The following is a 15,382-nucleotide window of genomic DNA, read 5'->3' on the forward strand; positions in this document are numbered from 1 at the left end:
AGAAAGTAGACCAGCGTTGAAGCGAAGCCCGGATGGGCCTGGCAGGGTAGCCGGCTGCCATTCCACGTCTCACCTGCAGAGGGCAGCAGGCCTGGACACTGTCAGAAGCCAAGAGGCTTTCCAAGGCTAAACTCGCTAAGGGGCAAATTGGCACTCCCCACTCCCCACTCCCCCTCCCCGGACCCGAAAGTCACTGCAATCACATCACCATTAATCTTTTAATTATTTCTTCCCTTCCTCCTCCTTACCCCTGCCGCTGTGGTTAATAAGCAGTGGCCTGCTTTCTGTTAGAGAAATTCTGAGCAATTCTGTTCATCTAATTTTCATGGCCCTGAGATGCCCTCCTGCTGCCTATTCTGTATTCCAGTAGCCTTTCCCTTCCTTTCAAAGCGCCTGTCAGCATGCCGAGGCTGCACCCCCAGAGGACACAGTGTGGGGAGCGGAATCTGTAAGGGGTATGTCTGCAGGGAGATCTGAGCGCTAGGTCTCTTTTAGGGGATCTGAAGCCCATGGGGTTTGGCTCCCTGCACCTAGTCTCCAACAAAGGAGAAAGATTACCCTGTAACTGGACCCTCTAGTCTTTTCTGTTTTAAAACACACTCAGATTCACCAAAGATGAGGTAGAAACCTCATCCACAGACTTGGAAAAAAAGGGAGATTCCAGAACCTTCCTTGGTCCATGTCCTTTGGTAATTGATTCACATTTCTATACTCCCAAGTACTTTAATGTTAACTCGGGTGCTCCATCAACAAAAAGGAATACATGTGCATCTCTTTGCTTGCCGCAAGAACGGAGAAAAGGGGAGCCGAATTTATTGGAATTCCAGGGACAATGCAAAACTGTCCCACCTCAAAGGACAAGTATCCTCACTGAGAACATGGCCATCCGTCCTCTGCTGTTGGCTGACTCTGCAGAAGGAGCTAAGGCTGCCATGTCACCTTCCCGGCAATCCTCCACAGCATCACGGTGTGACCTGGCCACTTATCAGGCCACGCTCTTCCGGTCAATTTATATCCAGACTCTGATGGGGCAACACAGGGCTGCTAAGACCGGCCGAGTGCAAGGGGCACCCGGCGACAATGTGGAGGGACCCACATGCAGAGAGCCAGCAAATCTGCTGTGAGCAGCACTGCCCTGCTTCACTGTAAGCAGAACTCACTGAGGAGGCAGCAGAGGGCAGGGGGCATGGCGGGCCAGCTGCCGTACTTTCTTTTCCAACCTCTCTCCTCCATGCACTGGGTACCCAGCAACAGCTTTTCTCTTCCCCTAACACCCCAGTTGCACCTGACGTCCCTGAACAAGAAGCCGTTGTGAACAAGAAGCCCAAGACCCTAAGGAAGATGCCGGGGGGAGATTACTTTGCTTCCACCAGGTTCAAAGTCCCTTCTACCCAACAGCCCTGTCTCCTCACTCTGCATGCATGTGACTTTATACACACAAGTTCTTTAGGAACCATTTGGGAACGTCCTAAGGATAACAAACATGGGCATCTTGGTCATCACAGAAGTGGTATCTATAACAGTGAAAGACCGGAGAAGGGGACACACAGAATGACGTTTCAACTGGAAATTGAATGGAATGGCAGTGTCACTTGTGACGTTCATAGCCAAACATGGGGCACAGAGACTGGGAGGACAGCGCGCTTCAGGCACTTGCTCAGGACAGGGCTGGTCAACAATATGATGCTGTGGGAGGTGATTAGGTCTTTGGGGGGTCTTTAGGGTCTTCAGAGGGACCCTGGTTAGTCCTCCTGAGCAAAGCGGCACAGCCCACCTCTTGCCCTGGCCCCGTCTCACCACGCAACCGCTTCCATATACATATACACTCCCCTGCTCTTACGTCACAGACCTTCACCAGAGCTGAGTGGAGGCCAGCACTATACCTCTGAACCATGAATTAATGAACTTATTTTACTTTATAAAGAACATAGTACTCGGTATTTAGTCATAGCAGTAGAAGGAAGAAGCAAAGTCTAACACAGGCCTCTGAGTTAGAAGTCATGAGACACGGGTCTCTGCCTTCCGGCAGAAACACATTAGCACTTGGGAATCAAGGCCAGCTCCATCCTCCCGGAGACCCCATCTGTCTGTTCATTAGAGCCACCTGAGGAGCGCTGCAGTCTGTGGATGCCAAGGTCCTACTCTTAAGTTTCTGGTCCGCTTTTAAGGGTGAGACTGAAGACAGCATTATTCTTTTAATGCTGGCCTCATGGTTTTGAGGGGGCAGGGCTGAATCCCACTGGAGCTGGGAGCTTCCAGCTTACAAGAGAAAAGGAGGAGGGAACTGCTGAGTACCAGTGTGTAGCATTGCACGGTACTGTAGCATGCAGGTAAGAGGCAATGGACTCCGGGCGGATGGATGTGGGTAAGACAGCACTGGCAAGAACCTAAAGGCAGCTGCTCTACCTCTGCTGGAAGCTGAACACGGGCTTGTGACAGGAACAGTGGGAAGGGACTGAGAGAGTCAGGACAGGCTATGGCAGCCCAGAGAGGGTCACCCACAGCAGCTGTGGAGGGGCTGGCTCACTACAGGCTAGGCTACCGAGAGGGCTTTGGCAGGAGCGGGTGGGCAGGTAGGGGCACGGACCCTGGCTGGTACCACCATGAAATACAACTCTGGACATGGAAACCGAATGCCCCAGGTCTGGTGTGACAAACGGGGTTCAGAAATAAATGATGCCTCCATTGGGTTTACCATGGAGGGGTACAGGAGGACTAACAAAAACAGAACAAAGAAAAATGTGCTGGGTGTGGAGGTGTGCGCCTTTGATCCCAGCATGTGAGAGGCAGAGGCAGGAGGATCTCTGTGAGTTACAGACTGGAACTCACTGCTCTACGGAGAGAGTTCCAGGGCAGTCAGAGCAAAATCTGTCTCAAAAACCAAAAACAAACAAAAAAAAAAACCCAAACCAAAACAAACAACAAACAAAACGTGTTTCCGCAGTACTCTGGCGCCCCAGCAGGCACAGTCAGGCCCAAGAAGGCAAAGGAAGGAGAAGAGGTATCTGCCCCCTGGATGCCTGCCTCGAGGGCTTGCACTTGCGAGGCCCACAGCGTGTTTTCACAGAAACATGCACTTGAGCGCTGCTGAGAGGCTGTGCCTGACATAACATAACTCCATGTCCCTGGAGCCTTCGGGCTAACAAAGTTAAAAACAGGCACTTCACGATTGGGAGGGAGCAGGGTGTGTGTGTGGGGGGGGGGATTTGGCTTTTAGAGTTTTCTGGGAAACAACAAGAACAATGAACCAAAACCTGACAAGCGTATGCTGTTACTACATGCTTCTCATCATACAAAGTAAGACACGTCAAACCAGAAGAAAATCTTAAGACACAGCATCTCACCTGGTAATTATGGACTTCAGGATTTGTTTTTGAGCTAAAAAAGAAAAAGAGAAACACCATTTTTTTAAGTAAGGAAGCATTATGATGGATCTATTTAATAGCCATAGCTAATTCTACAGACTCCCTGCTCCGTTAGGAATGTCTGCACACCGTTTCTTTTCTGGTTACTAGAGCTTACATGAACATATATAAGCATATAATCAAGGAAACCACAGACACCAGCTTTCACTCCCAGTTCCAGGCTCCCCGGCATGAACACCCCAGTGATATGCCACAGTGCAGCCGCGACATATTGCGTTTCCTTTCAGCAGTGCAAACCAACCAGCTTCCGTACCCGCTGCAGGCCCTCCCTGGCATGGCCCCGTCGGCTGCAGCTCTAGTGATGATGGCACAGAGCTTCTTACAACTAGAGGAAGAGGTAGCGGCTTCCTCGAGACACCTGCCTGGCACTGTGGTAGGGATCCCATGGGTTTCTGGCACACAGTGACGCTGCTGCTGATCCGGGCACTGGTGGTGATCGCTCATCCAAGTCAAGCCTCGGCCCTTTACTAATCTATCATAGCAGGGTGACGGGGTCCATGACGTCTCCTACCACCTCAATCCACAGACAAAGGGACAGTTCCTTCAGAGAGGGTCAGGAAACCTACTAAGACTCACTGGCCAGTCGATGGCTGAGTCAGGGTTGATACAACATCTGCTCAGACCCAAAACCTATTTTTCTTTCCGCCAAATCTAGCTGGCTCTTGGAGAGTCTGTGGAAAAGCTCAGAGCTCAAGTGTGATCTAATTTGATTAGGATCTTAATTAGAACTAGTTTGGCAAAAAATATAAACACATATGCATAAATAAACATGTATGTGGAATATATATGTATGGATATATGTGTGTGTATATATACACATACATACAGAGACAGAGATGCATGTATGTATGTATGTATGGATGGATGGATGGATGGTTGGTTGGATGGATGATGAGAAAACATTTGTTACATAAGATGCAAGCTCAGTACCTACCAGAAACCTCACAACCCCAGAACAATCACTGGGCAGTCACTGCTGCTAGGGTGCCTGGAATCAAGGTTTATTGCTTCTCTATAAAAGCGGGGGGGGGGGGGGAGGACTTTGTTTTGAACCTTACAGTGGGTCTGCATTGAGTTTTCAGAGAGGACTGGTAGTGAGGTCAGGCACTAAGCCAGAAGGCTTAGGCTGGATCTCAGCAGCTGGGTACAGCGCTCCACAAAGTGCTGTCTCCCCAGCAGCGCCTCTGTGGTTCCCAGCGCAACTTCACCCATGGTCCCCACAGCCATTCTGCTCACCAGGGATCCCACAGGCTGCGGAGAGCAAATGAACAGCTGCAAACAGCGGTTATTAGCTCATTTGTCCTAAAGGGTATGTTTACTGACACTTTCGTGTGTGTGTGGCGATTTTTTTATGTTTGTTTTCATGCCCGATATATAATCTCCCCTAGATTCTAAGAGGGAAATATCACTTTATCAGGGAAATACAAACAAACAAAACAATCATCTCCTAAGAAAGCAGAAAAGACTGTAGCTTACAATCCCCTGAGAATTAAAAGCAGGACCTGAAAGGGCTGAGAAAGGCCAGCAGTTTTCAGCATACGACCTGCTGAGACCCTAACTGTCAGACACCGCTCCATCCCGAACAGAGGCCACACCTGCAGACCTTCAACCACCCAACCTGAGAACATGTACTATAGTCCCTACCATGGGGGCAATGGGCAGCAGTTCAAGAGGGTCCCCCCACCCCTTCCATTAGATACAGAAAGCAGACAGTATCACCAAGTCAGTATGTCACTGCAAGCGTGCCTTGGGACATGAAGCTGTACTAACTTTGCTCTCCAGAACCTGAGGTTCCTCGAAGGGATTTCAACGCTTTCTGAACTGGGGAGGAAGCCAATGAAGAGGTGGGCCTTAGTCCTTCCCTCCCCACAAGTAGCTCTCTGATTCTGTTTGTTTGCTTTTAAGTCAGGCTTCTTGGGGATGGCGGTAGAGTAGAAACACTACAAGCTAAAAACATTTGGGGAGAACACCGACCTAGCCCAAGCTCCTTGCCTGCAAATGAGAAAAAGGAAACACAGCAGGTAGAAGGCCAAAGGCTCCAGGACGCAAGAGAGAAAGTTGTTATGGAGAAGGCTCTTGAGGCCTCGACTGGAGTTCTGGAGGCTAGCCCAGATCTCATGCCCGGTGAGGCTAGCCCAGATCTCGTGCCCGGTGAGGCTAGCCCAGATTTCGTGCCCGGTGAGGCTAGCCCAGATCTCGTGCCCGGTGAGGCTAGCCCAGATCTCGTGCCCGGTTGCAAAGATGAACGTCTGTATCCATTTCAATGGCCGCCACCACCTTCGCCCCATCAGCCTTGAGGTCTCAGCCTGCGGTTCAGAACCAATCATCTACCTCCCACCTATTCCCTCCCACGACAGCTCATCCTAGCGTGTCACGCTTACAGAGGGAGAGCGGTGGTTTCAGAGAGGGGAAGAGAAGGCGAGGTAGTAGGTAGGCCAGTGGCTCTCACGCAGAGGCCACGCTAACCTTACCAGGGAAGCTTTGCAGACCAAAAGCTTTGCAGGTGTACACGTATTCATTTGGCCCAGGGCTATCCTGCCCAAAGGGGCTGTTTCATAGCTCATCAGGTAATTCCAGACACGGGCAGATCAAGCTAGGGAAGAGGTGGCTAATTTGACCCAAGGGTCAAAATGTGGCTGACTGGTACTTACGAATAAAGTTTTATTAAATCACAGCCATGCTCATTTGTTTGCATATTGCCTACAGCTGCTTCAGGGTTGCTACAGCAGCACTGAACAGTTCTGAAAGAGATGTCACAGCCCAGAATTCAAAGTATCTCCTGTCTGCACCCTCACGAGAAGCATGCAGAGTCCCACGAGAGAGACTGCAAGTGGCGTGACACGTGATCCAGCAGAAACTCTTAGAGGTGGCTTCTTTATTTGCTTGCTTGCTTTTGTTATCATTGTATGCCTGTGTGCATGATGCGCATGCATGCCACGGTGCACGTGTGGGGGTCAGGTCAGAGGACGCCTCTGTGGGGCCATCTTTACATGGGCTTCCGGGACTAACCATAAGTTCAAGGCTTGCATGGCAAGTGCCTTTACCCACTGAGCCATCCCTGCAGCCATCCGGTGCGGCTGGTCTCCCAGCATCTGGCAGTCACCGGACAAAGCAGTACCTGTAGCTGAGGAACCTGTACTTGCCTGCCTCACGATCACTGCATGTGCTGCACGCGTGACTGCCGCCTTACCACTGTGACAGCAAACACAGTACTATGCTACTCGAGGGGAAAAAAAAACCAAACAAACATCCCAGCTGTTTTGCAACAAGAAAGTCTTGGAACATTCTGTTGTGTGCTTTTTGAAAGCTGGGAGGACGGTATAGCCAGGCAGAAGTAAAAGGGAGAAAAAAGTAATCAGGTGAGTCACTGGGATTTCATTGTATTAAGGAGATCAACACTGCAAACACGGGTGGTAATTAGAAGGGGGAGCTGTGCTGGGGACTCTGGGGGCACTTACCAGAGCTGAGCAGCAATCACTGGGTTGCTTGCTGTAAAGAAAGGAAGGGAAGTTAAGCAGAACTTTAAAACATTCGGTACACAACACACAGAGAATGACGGGACAGAGTCCTCTCTACCACAGCACGGTCCTCTTCCTAAACCAAGCAGCCCTGAACTCTAGCGACTTCTTTCCTGAGCACCTGACATCCCTCCCTCTAATTGATGCTGTTCCTCCCTAGATCTCTAGGCAACTCTAGAGTCGGCTCTCAGGGTTGCGTGTGCCAGTATGCCGACAACGCACAAGAAGGCAACCACAGAGCACCCAGAGGCAACCTCAGAACAGTCCTTGCTCCCGAAGAGCTGGTGGTCCTGGAAAAGCAATAGAACTCGATGAAGGATGAAATACCGGCAGGCATCTAGGGAAGAACTTGGAGCAGACAAGTTCTGATGGAGCAGAGGCAGAGCCTGCATAAAAGAGGCTCACATTTACTCAACTATACTTCTCTTTTTGTGTGATGCTGGGAATCGAACCCACAGCCATGCTACCACTGAGCTATATCTCCAACTTGCCACACACACTTTTCTTCTTCTGAGGGGGCAGAGTTTTTTATTGCTCCAGCTGGCCTCAACTACTATATAGCTGAACTTCTTCTGATCCTCCTGCCTCTACCTCATGAGTGTTGAGATTATCGGTTCATACAGAACTGGGAGAGCAAATCCAGGCTTTCGTTTGAGCTGAGCTAGGCAAGCACTCTGCCAACCGAGCCACACCCAGCTCTCCTTTCTTCCTTTCAAGACGGGTATGCCAGGGAAAACCACTCAGAGCTTCCCTAAGAAGATACCAGGCCTCTAGCTGGAAAATATGTCAGTAAAATAAATGGAGGAAAGGATCTAGAGACCAGAAAGGAGGGGAATATGAACCTGGGAGCCAGAAGTCTAAGACAGCCCCAGGCTGTGCAGTGGGGCCTGGCCATATGCTCTACTTCTAGGTCAGCTACACTAGACATTCCCCCCACCCCTTATGCTAGTGCACACTTGTAGGGACTGGGTGTTTACTGTGTCAAAATGGTGCTTTTTCTTTAGAAAGTGGGTTCCCAGGTTGGCCTGTCTCTGGACACCTGTGACTCAATGGACAATCTCCCCACCCCACCCCTCACACCCAAGTGTGTTCTGCTAATGGAGACAATGACCCTGCATGAGTTCTCACCCCTCTGCTGTCCCCATAGACACTGCCCAATGTTGCCTACAGTGACCCTCCATCGGCGGATCACCCTCTCCTGAACATGTGCCCATTCCCTGGCCTTCCTTTTTGTCTTTTCTAAATAATTAAAAACTTTCACTTATTTTATATCTCGACTGCAGCTTCCCCTCCCCACCTCCCTTGTTCGTTGGTTTCATTTTTTTTTTTTCCGAGACAGGGTTTCCCTGTAGTTTCTAGAGCCTGTCCTGGAGCTAGCTCTTGTAGGCCAGGCTGGCCTCGAACTCAGAGATCCGCCTGCCTCTGCCTCCCGAGTGCTGGGATTAAAGGCGTGCACCACCACCGCCCGGCCCGTTGGTTTCATTTTTTAAGACAGGGCTTCTCTGTGTACCCCTGGCCATCTTGGATCTCACTCTGTGGACCAAGCCGACTTCGAATTTATAGAGATCCACCTGCTTCTGCCTCCTGAGTGCTGGGATTACAGGTATGCGCCACCACAGCCTGGCTCCCTGATCTTTCTTAAAGCTAAGTCCATATTTGGGGGGGCTCTTGGCTTTTTTTTTCTCCACTAAAACAGCTGAGAATGAGTTAAGATCTGCTGGCTCTCACAATAATGTGCTGTTGACTCATAGCACAAGGAAACAGGGGAGTGGGAGACGAAGGTTACAGATTCTAGAAGGCATGGGTATATAAACAGGGTTTCACAGAGGCCCACTAAATCCTGGCTATGCAAGAAAAATGTACAGAAGCGTCCTTGCAAGTTTAGGAGGGTGGCAGAGCTGGGTGCAATGTGAAAAAAAAAAAAAAAAGAACAAACAATTTAGCGCTAACTGGAGTGTGCTGATTGGAGGACCAATCTGTGTAGAGAAATGAGCTATACAGAGCTTCGAGCTCAGATGATGAAGCCCAGTTTAAATAGAATTGAGTCAGGAGGGCTCATGTACCGCCTGGCACATTCCGGTCTCAGGCCTCACACAGGCAGGAGCCAGTAAGAGCATGAGGTTCAGGGAGTTCTGAGCAAGAGGGGAACCCCATAGGGTGGGCATGTCTGGACTGACCACGGGGAACCTGAACTGTGTCTCTGCAGGTTCTGCATCCATGTTTCTGTGGCCACAGTTCTGGTTTAGCACGCGCCCAGTGTCCTCACCAGGAATGGCAAGGCAGTGGAGACAATAAAGGCTGTACCTTCTACGGGCAAGGGTGATAGAAACTATTGAGGATCCAACCCTAAAAGAAGTAGAGAGGCATGTTCGAAGGAAGACAGACAAGAAGAGGCAAAAGTTCTACCAAGACTTACGACATTCTTTCCCCACAGCTTTTGAACCAGAGGGTAATGGCAGTAAGTTCCTCCCATAGCTAACCAACCCACCCAGCCCTACTGCACAACGTCAGCATGGAAGGAACACTGTATAACCTTTGAATGTGGAATGCCGCCGGGATGGGTAACGCTTGCTAGGCCTTCTCTCGAAGGTGCTGGTCCTTCGCAATCTGGAGCCGTGTGTGGCTTGATATTCTGTCCGCCCACTAGGAAGGAAATATTTGATTGCATGTTAACGCCGGCATACCACAGCTATTGCAAGTGAATATTTTTATTTTTCAAGAGCTCCAGTGTGCATTTCAACTTAGCGTGAACTCGCCTGGTAAAGACATGCTAAGTTTAAAGCTCCTACTTGGAAATACAGTCTCCTTTGCCAAGCCAGGCACAGGGGCAAGAATCTCTTTCTACCAAAAGCTAAAACCTGCAATTTATTTATTTTTTTTTGTTTTGTTTTTTTTTGTTTTGTTTTTGTTTTTTGAGACAGGGTTTCTCTGTGGCTTTTTTGGGGCCTGTCCTGGAACTAGCTCTTGTAGACCAGGCTGGTCTCGAACTCACAGAGATCCGCCTGCCTCTGCCTCCCGAGTGCTGGGATTAAAGGCGTGCGCCACCACCGCCCGGCTAAAACCTGCAATTTAAGTACCAACCACTAGGTCGCCCAAACCAAACAGGTCTGAGTACTTGGATCACCTGATGAAGAAAACATTGATTGGACACAGAATAACCTTCCAAGGAACGCCATAGAGACATTGTGCATTTATCTTCTCCAAGGCTGCTGTTGCAGGCCCCTAAACTAAACCTTGGCTTCCCTTGCTATGTGTCAAAGGAAATGTTCCTAACTTCACAAGGGCTTTCCAGACTCCACCACTGTGAAGGCAGCTGCAGCGTCCAGGAGGGGAGCTCTGTTTTTCTGACCCACCCATCTCTGCTCCAGCCCAGTTGCTCTTGGCTGGTTTTTCAGACGGAAGGAGCCAAATGCTACTTGCTCCAGATGCCTTCCAGGGGTAACCTCACCTCCCAGCTTCCCTTCCTTCTTCATTTCTCCTTGAGCAACAAAGGTCACGAGGTCTGAGCCAATCCTTGGAGCATCTCCCCAGCAGGGAAAAGCCTACTTATTTTGGTAATCTCCTTGACTGCCCCCTCCATCCAACTCCAAATCCACATGGATACGGGAGACTGCAACGGTTCTGCAAACCTTGGAACTGCTGACATTCCCATCCCCCACGGGCCTTGGGATGCGACTCTTTTCCCTCAAGGACCTGGTCTTCTTTTTCCCCTTCCTTAGAGCATTTAAAAGATACACTCAAACAAAATCTATTCTTTCAACAGAAACGCACAGCCATTTCCTCACACGGTGGATACACCTGAAGTGAGCAACTGTTCTGGTATTTTAAACAGAGTTCAGGGACATGCCATGTGTGGGCAGAGGTTACGAAACCAAGCAAAGTTCTCGATCATGGAACTGAGATTCTCAGACTCAGGAGTGCATTTGAGATGTGCATTCCAGGCTGGAGAGATGGCTCTGTGGGCTGCTTTTCCAGGGGACCCAGGTTCAACGTCCTACACCCACACCGCAGCTCACAATTGCCTGCCACTCTAGTTTTAGGACATCTGACACCTTCTCCGGCCTCTTCAGGCGCCAGGCATTCACACGGTGCACAAACATACTTGCAGGCAAAACACCCAAACACAAAATAAATAAAATTAAAAAAGAAATAAAATTCACACCCCAAGGGCTGATACACACATGCGCATATTCAGACTCTGATTACAAAGGCTATCTATATATTTTCACTTTTAAAGATGCCCTCAAGAGTTTTCATGCATTAGTCTAAACTCAAAAGTGAAAATACGTGAGAATAAGTTTATCTATTCAAGTTCTTTTCAGATTTAAATACACAGACAAACACACGTGCATGCGTGGGTGCACACCCACCCACCCACCCCCACACCGCTCTCATCCTTTTTTTTTTTTTTTTTTTGGTTTTTCGACACAGGGTTTCTCTGTAGCTTTTTAGAGCCTGTCCTGGAACTAGCTCTTGTAGACCAGGCTGGCCTCGAACTCAGAGATCCGCCGGCCTCTGCCTCCCGAGTGCTGGGATTAAAGGCGTGCGCCACCACCGCCCGGCTTCTCATCCTTAATCATTACCAAATCTCTTGGCACTTCATATAAAAGGAAATATAGCAATGACGAGGAATTGAAGCACCAGGGCTGGAAAGATGTTTAGGGAGTGAACTACAGACACAGCATGAAGATCCGAGTTCTGATCCCCAGCACCCGCATCAACAGCAGGGTGTTGTTTTGTAATCCCAGCACTGGGGAGGTGGAGCTAGGCAGATCTTTGGAGGTCAGCCGCCTAGCTCAGTCTGTGAGCTCCAGATTCGGTAAGAGGTCTTGTCTCAAAAAATGAGACGGAGAGCAACTGAGGAAGACACTTAGGTTGCTCTCAGGCCTCTATGAGAACCAGCAAGCGCATCCATGTATATACCCACTGGAAGAAATACAAACACCACACATAACACATGCACACAAACGAACAGAAGCACCAAGGCCACTTCTAATCCACCTGGCAGGCAGAGAGTTTGAGCCTAGCATCGTTTGTAAACCAGGGACACCTGATCTTCCTGGTTAAGGCCGCCTCTAGGATTAAGAGTGGGTCACGAGGAATTCTAGTGCGGCACCAGCCAACAGAAGCTCCCACAAGGACCCTATGCCCTGTGTCTGTCCCCCTCACAGGCAGTCACCACCTCACATGGCCAATGGACACTGGCAAAAAGGCTGGTTGTGACCAGGGAACTATAGTAGCTTCTTCATGTAGCTCACGGCCACTGCACGGGACAGCACCCCTCTAGCTAAAGGTATAGTCCTGGCAATTTTGTTATTACATGTTGAGCACACTTCACCCCCAAATTCAAAACATTTGGGGCCTTAAGCTCACAGATCTGCAATATCAAGTATCAAACATGCAAAGTTTCAAACTGAGAAAAATGTCAACATCCCAAACGTTCCTGGCAGCAAGCATTTCACCCCAAATCAGTTCTGATTTATCGGTAAAGTGATGGAAGCCAAAAGAGGTTGGGACTGGACTTGCAGCTCTTAACAAGGTGGGGGGCAGAGCAAACCACCCGAATGGATGGACACAGGTCCGACGCTACAGTCATACACAGCACAAAAGAGCTGTCATTCTCTGAAACACGCGGTCCATGTCATAAAGCAAGCGCCAACCTGAACCGGAAGCGGGAACCTAGCCGGATGAAGTCCGATCTGGTGGACTTGCTGTTGCTGGGTGTGCGCAGCCGGAAGAAGGCGTGGTGCTCCACGGCACACTTCCACAAGTGCTTGCAGGTGCGCGCACTGTCCAGCCTGAACACGAAGGTGTGCTCCTGCTCGCGGCCCTGAGGGGGGAAGCAAAGGTCCCGTGGGGACGCGTGTCATGGGGATACGGGTGAGTGGCAGCGAGGAGGACGCCGGGGAGCATGGCCTACCTGGTCGTCATCCTCCACCACTACGAGGGTCAGTTTGCTCTTTTTAAAGTCCATCTTGGTGATCTTTGGCCTGGTCAGAGAGAAAGTGTTTTAAAAAGGACAGTCTACGGCCAAACTTTCTACACATCAAACAGTTTCTGTTCTACTTATAAAAGTTTAGATTGGCTAAGAAAAGAAAATCATCACTCATTCATTTAAATAGGATTATCTAGAGATTCAGTGCATTGGCCATACACCCACAATGACAATAGGATGGTGTGATTTTTTTTTTTAAAAAAGTGAATCTGGGTGTTGCAAATACCCCTCAAAATCATCCAATCACATAGACTTTCCAACACAAAATAGGAAAAGACATTTTTAATATTAGACAAAACTAAATTACCAAAAGAATAAGCCTATTTTGTTAGCTCCTTCAAAGATTAATATGCCTGTCGGGGTCAGTCCAAGAGAATATTCACAGCCATCTCTTCCCTACAAACAAACGAAGTGACAGTCGGTAGAGAGTTCTAACAGGTCGTCACAGAAGAGCGCAAAAACAATTTCCTCACCAAAATTTACTTTGTTGGCACACTATGCATTTCTCAGAAACAGTAAAAACAAAAGGAGGCAAACACACGAGTTCTTACCCTGACGACGTGCATGTCCACCCCGTACATCTCCAGCCACTTGGCTTTGTTGAGATAGGAGAGTTCCGCCTGGGCAGGGCTCTTTCCCCTTAGGAAACAAAACCAACGAGAACACCAGTGAACTGCAACTCACACGCCCCGCAGGGTCTGCAGAGCCTGCTGGGCTGCAGGTCATGCAATCCTTACAGCCGTGGAGGATGCAAGCTTACAAGGGTGGGACACCACCTCCAAGAACCCCACGTTAACTGAATAGGAAGACCACAGAACGGTGTTTCTTAGGATAACCGAAGGAAACAAGAGCGTATGCCAGGTAGTGGTGGCACGCACCTTTAACCCCAGCACTCAAGAGGCAGAGGCAGGAGGATCTCTGAGTTCCAGGACAGCCTGGTTTTACATAGTGAATTCCAGGACAGTCAGGGGTACGGAGAAACTCTTATCTCAAAAAACAAATAACAAAAAAAAGGAAACGAAAACGAGAAGGTGCTCTAAGGCAAAGGGAGACTTCCTCCTGGCTTTCCTCTGGGAGAACGGAGGCTGTGTGTGAGGGAGTAGGTGGGACACTTTGACTGAACATCTCTGCACACTTCCCTATCATTTGATGACAACATTCGTGCCATCTTTTATTTTAAAAGTCATCAGAGAACTGAGGGACAATAGAAGGCCACACTAAGTCTTGTCTAAGAGTAAGCAGGAACAGGTGCTCTGTGGTGTGTGTACATGTGAGTGTGTGTGTGTGTGTGTGAGAGAGAGAGAGAGAGAGAGAGAGAGAATGCGTACACACGCAGGCACGCATGTGTGCATCGCTGGCAATCTGCCTTACTGGTCTACGTGAAACAAAAACAAGTATGTTAGATTAGGGTGGTGGCAGCAGGGAAACACGGAAGTCACCACACTGACTCTCAGTATAATGAGCACGAGCACACTTTTAGTCATATAATAACACTGTATGTCACATGGTCTCACCATTTCACCATAGGTGATGGGCCAAGTACCCCTACCCAGAATGGGAGAGACCAAAAATACATGCAGTCCCCCCCCCCCCGCCTCCCCTCAGACTGTCAAGTACTAGTGTGAAGACAAGGAGCTGCTGCCCAGCTCTGAACACGGAAGTCAGCTATGTCACATTCACCTGGTACATAAAACTAGAAGGTCCTGGAGGTGATTTCATACATATTTAAAAATTGTTCCTATGATTAGACTTCAGCCTGCGCAATAAAGCCTGGTGTGCAGTTCTCAAATGTATCACCACGCTGCTGTTCAAATGTTTCACATTCTAGATTGAGGATTTGGGCGCTAGAGATGCTTCACCTACATTAGGGATGCTTTACCTACATTTCTAAAAGATTTGCTCTAGAACAGTGGTTCTCAATCACCCTTGGTGGAGGGGGGGGGGTCACACAGTAGACATCCTGCATATCATACATTTACATTACAATTCATACCAGTAGCAAAATTACAGTCATGACATAGCAACTAATTAATGTTATGGTTGAGGTCACCACAACATGAGAGATTGTATTAAAGGGTCACAGCATTAGGAAGGTTGAGAACCACTGCTCAGGATGGGTAGGACCTTGTAAGTGTAGCATTTTATCCGCACCTGGGGTGTCACTAGTAAGACACAATCAAATCAGACAGAAGCTGTGTGTTTCAGAGACAGAAAACAGCATGGCTTGACCTGTGCACATTTCTCAGAAGAGAGGTGACACGCAGGTCTTTTGGAAACAGGTGTGAAGTCCAGGAGAGAGGTTCCAGCCTGGTCACCTACGGAGCACCTCTCTGTGAGACAGGGCACACTGTGCTGAGGACGGTCATGCAACAAACAGGTCTTCAGAAGGCTCAGACGAACACAGAGGACAAACCAACAAGCAGCTCCGACCTCGAGAGAGGGGC

At 49.1% G+C, this 15,382-nt stretch overlaps 1 protein-coding gene across 4 annotated transcripts in view; it reads right to left on the minus strand.

Annotated features, from left to right (window-relative positions):
• Epb41l4b (erythrocyte membrane protein band 4.1 like 4B) overlaps window positions 1–15,382 on the minus strand; it is a 153,490-nt gene that overhangs the window by 69,743 nt on the left and 68,365 nt on the right. For all 4 annotated transcript variants that reach the window (XM_038346974.1, XM_038346973.1, XM_038346972.2 and 1 more), the window contains exons 8-14: window positions 13,490–13,577; window positions 13,246–13,334; window positions 12,864–12,933; window positions 12,604–12,773; window positions 9,477–9,586; window positions 6,884–6,914; window positions 3,345–3,378 (exon numbers count right to left, since the gene is read on the minus strand). In XM_038346974.1, coding sequence (XP_038202902.1) covers window positions 3,345–3,378; window positions 6,884–6,914; window positions 9,477–9,586; window positions 12,604–12,773; window positions 12,864–12,933; window positions 13,246–13,334; window positions 13,490–13,577 — 592 coding nt within the window. The remainder of the gene's footprint in view (window positions 1–3,344; window positions 3,379–6,883; window positions 6,915–9,476; window positions 9,587–12,603; window positions 12,774–12,863; window positions 12,934–13,245; window positions 13,335–13,489; window positions 13,578–15,382) is intronic.

This window comes from Arvicola amphibius, chromosome 11, assembly GCF_903992535.2.
Source record: "Arvicola amphibius chromosome 11, mArvAmp1.2, whole genome shotgun sequence".
Taxonomy (NCBI): Eukaryota; Metazoa; Chordata; class Mammalia; order Rodentia; family Cricetidae; genus Arvicola; species Arvicola amphibius.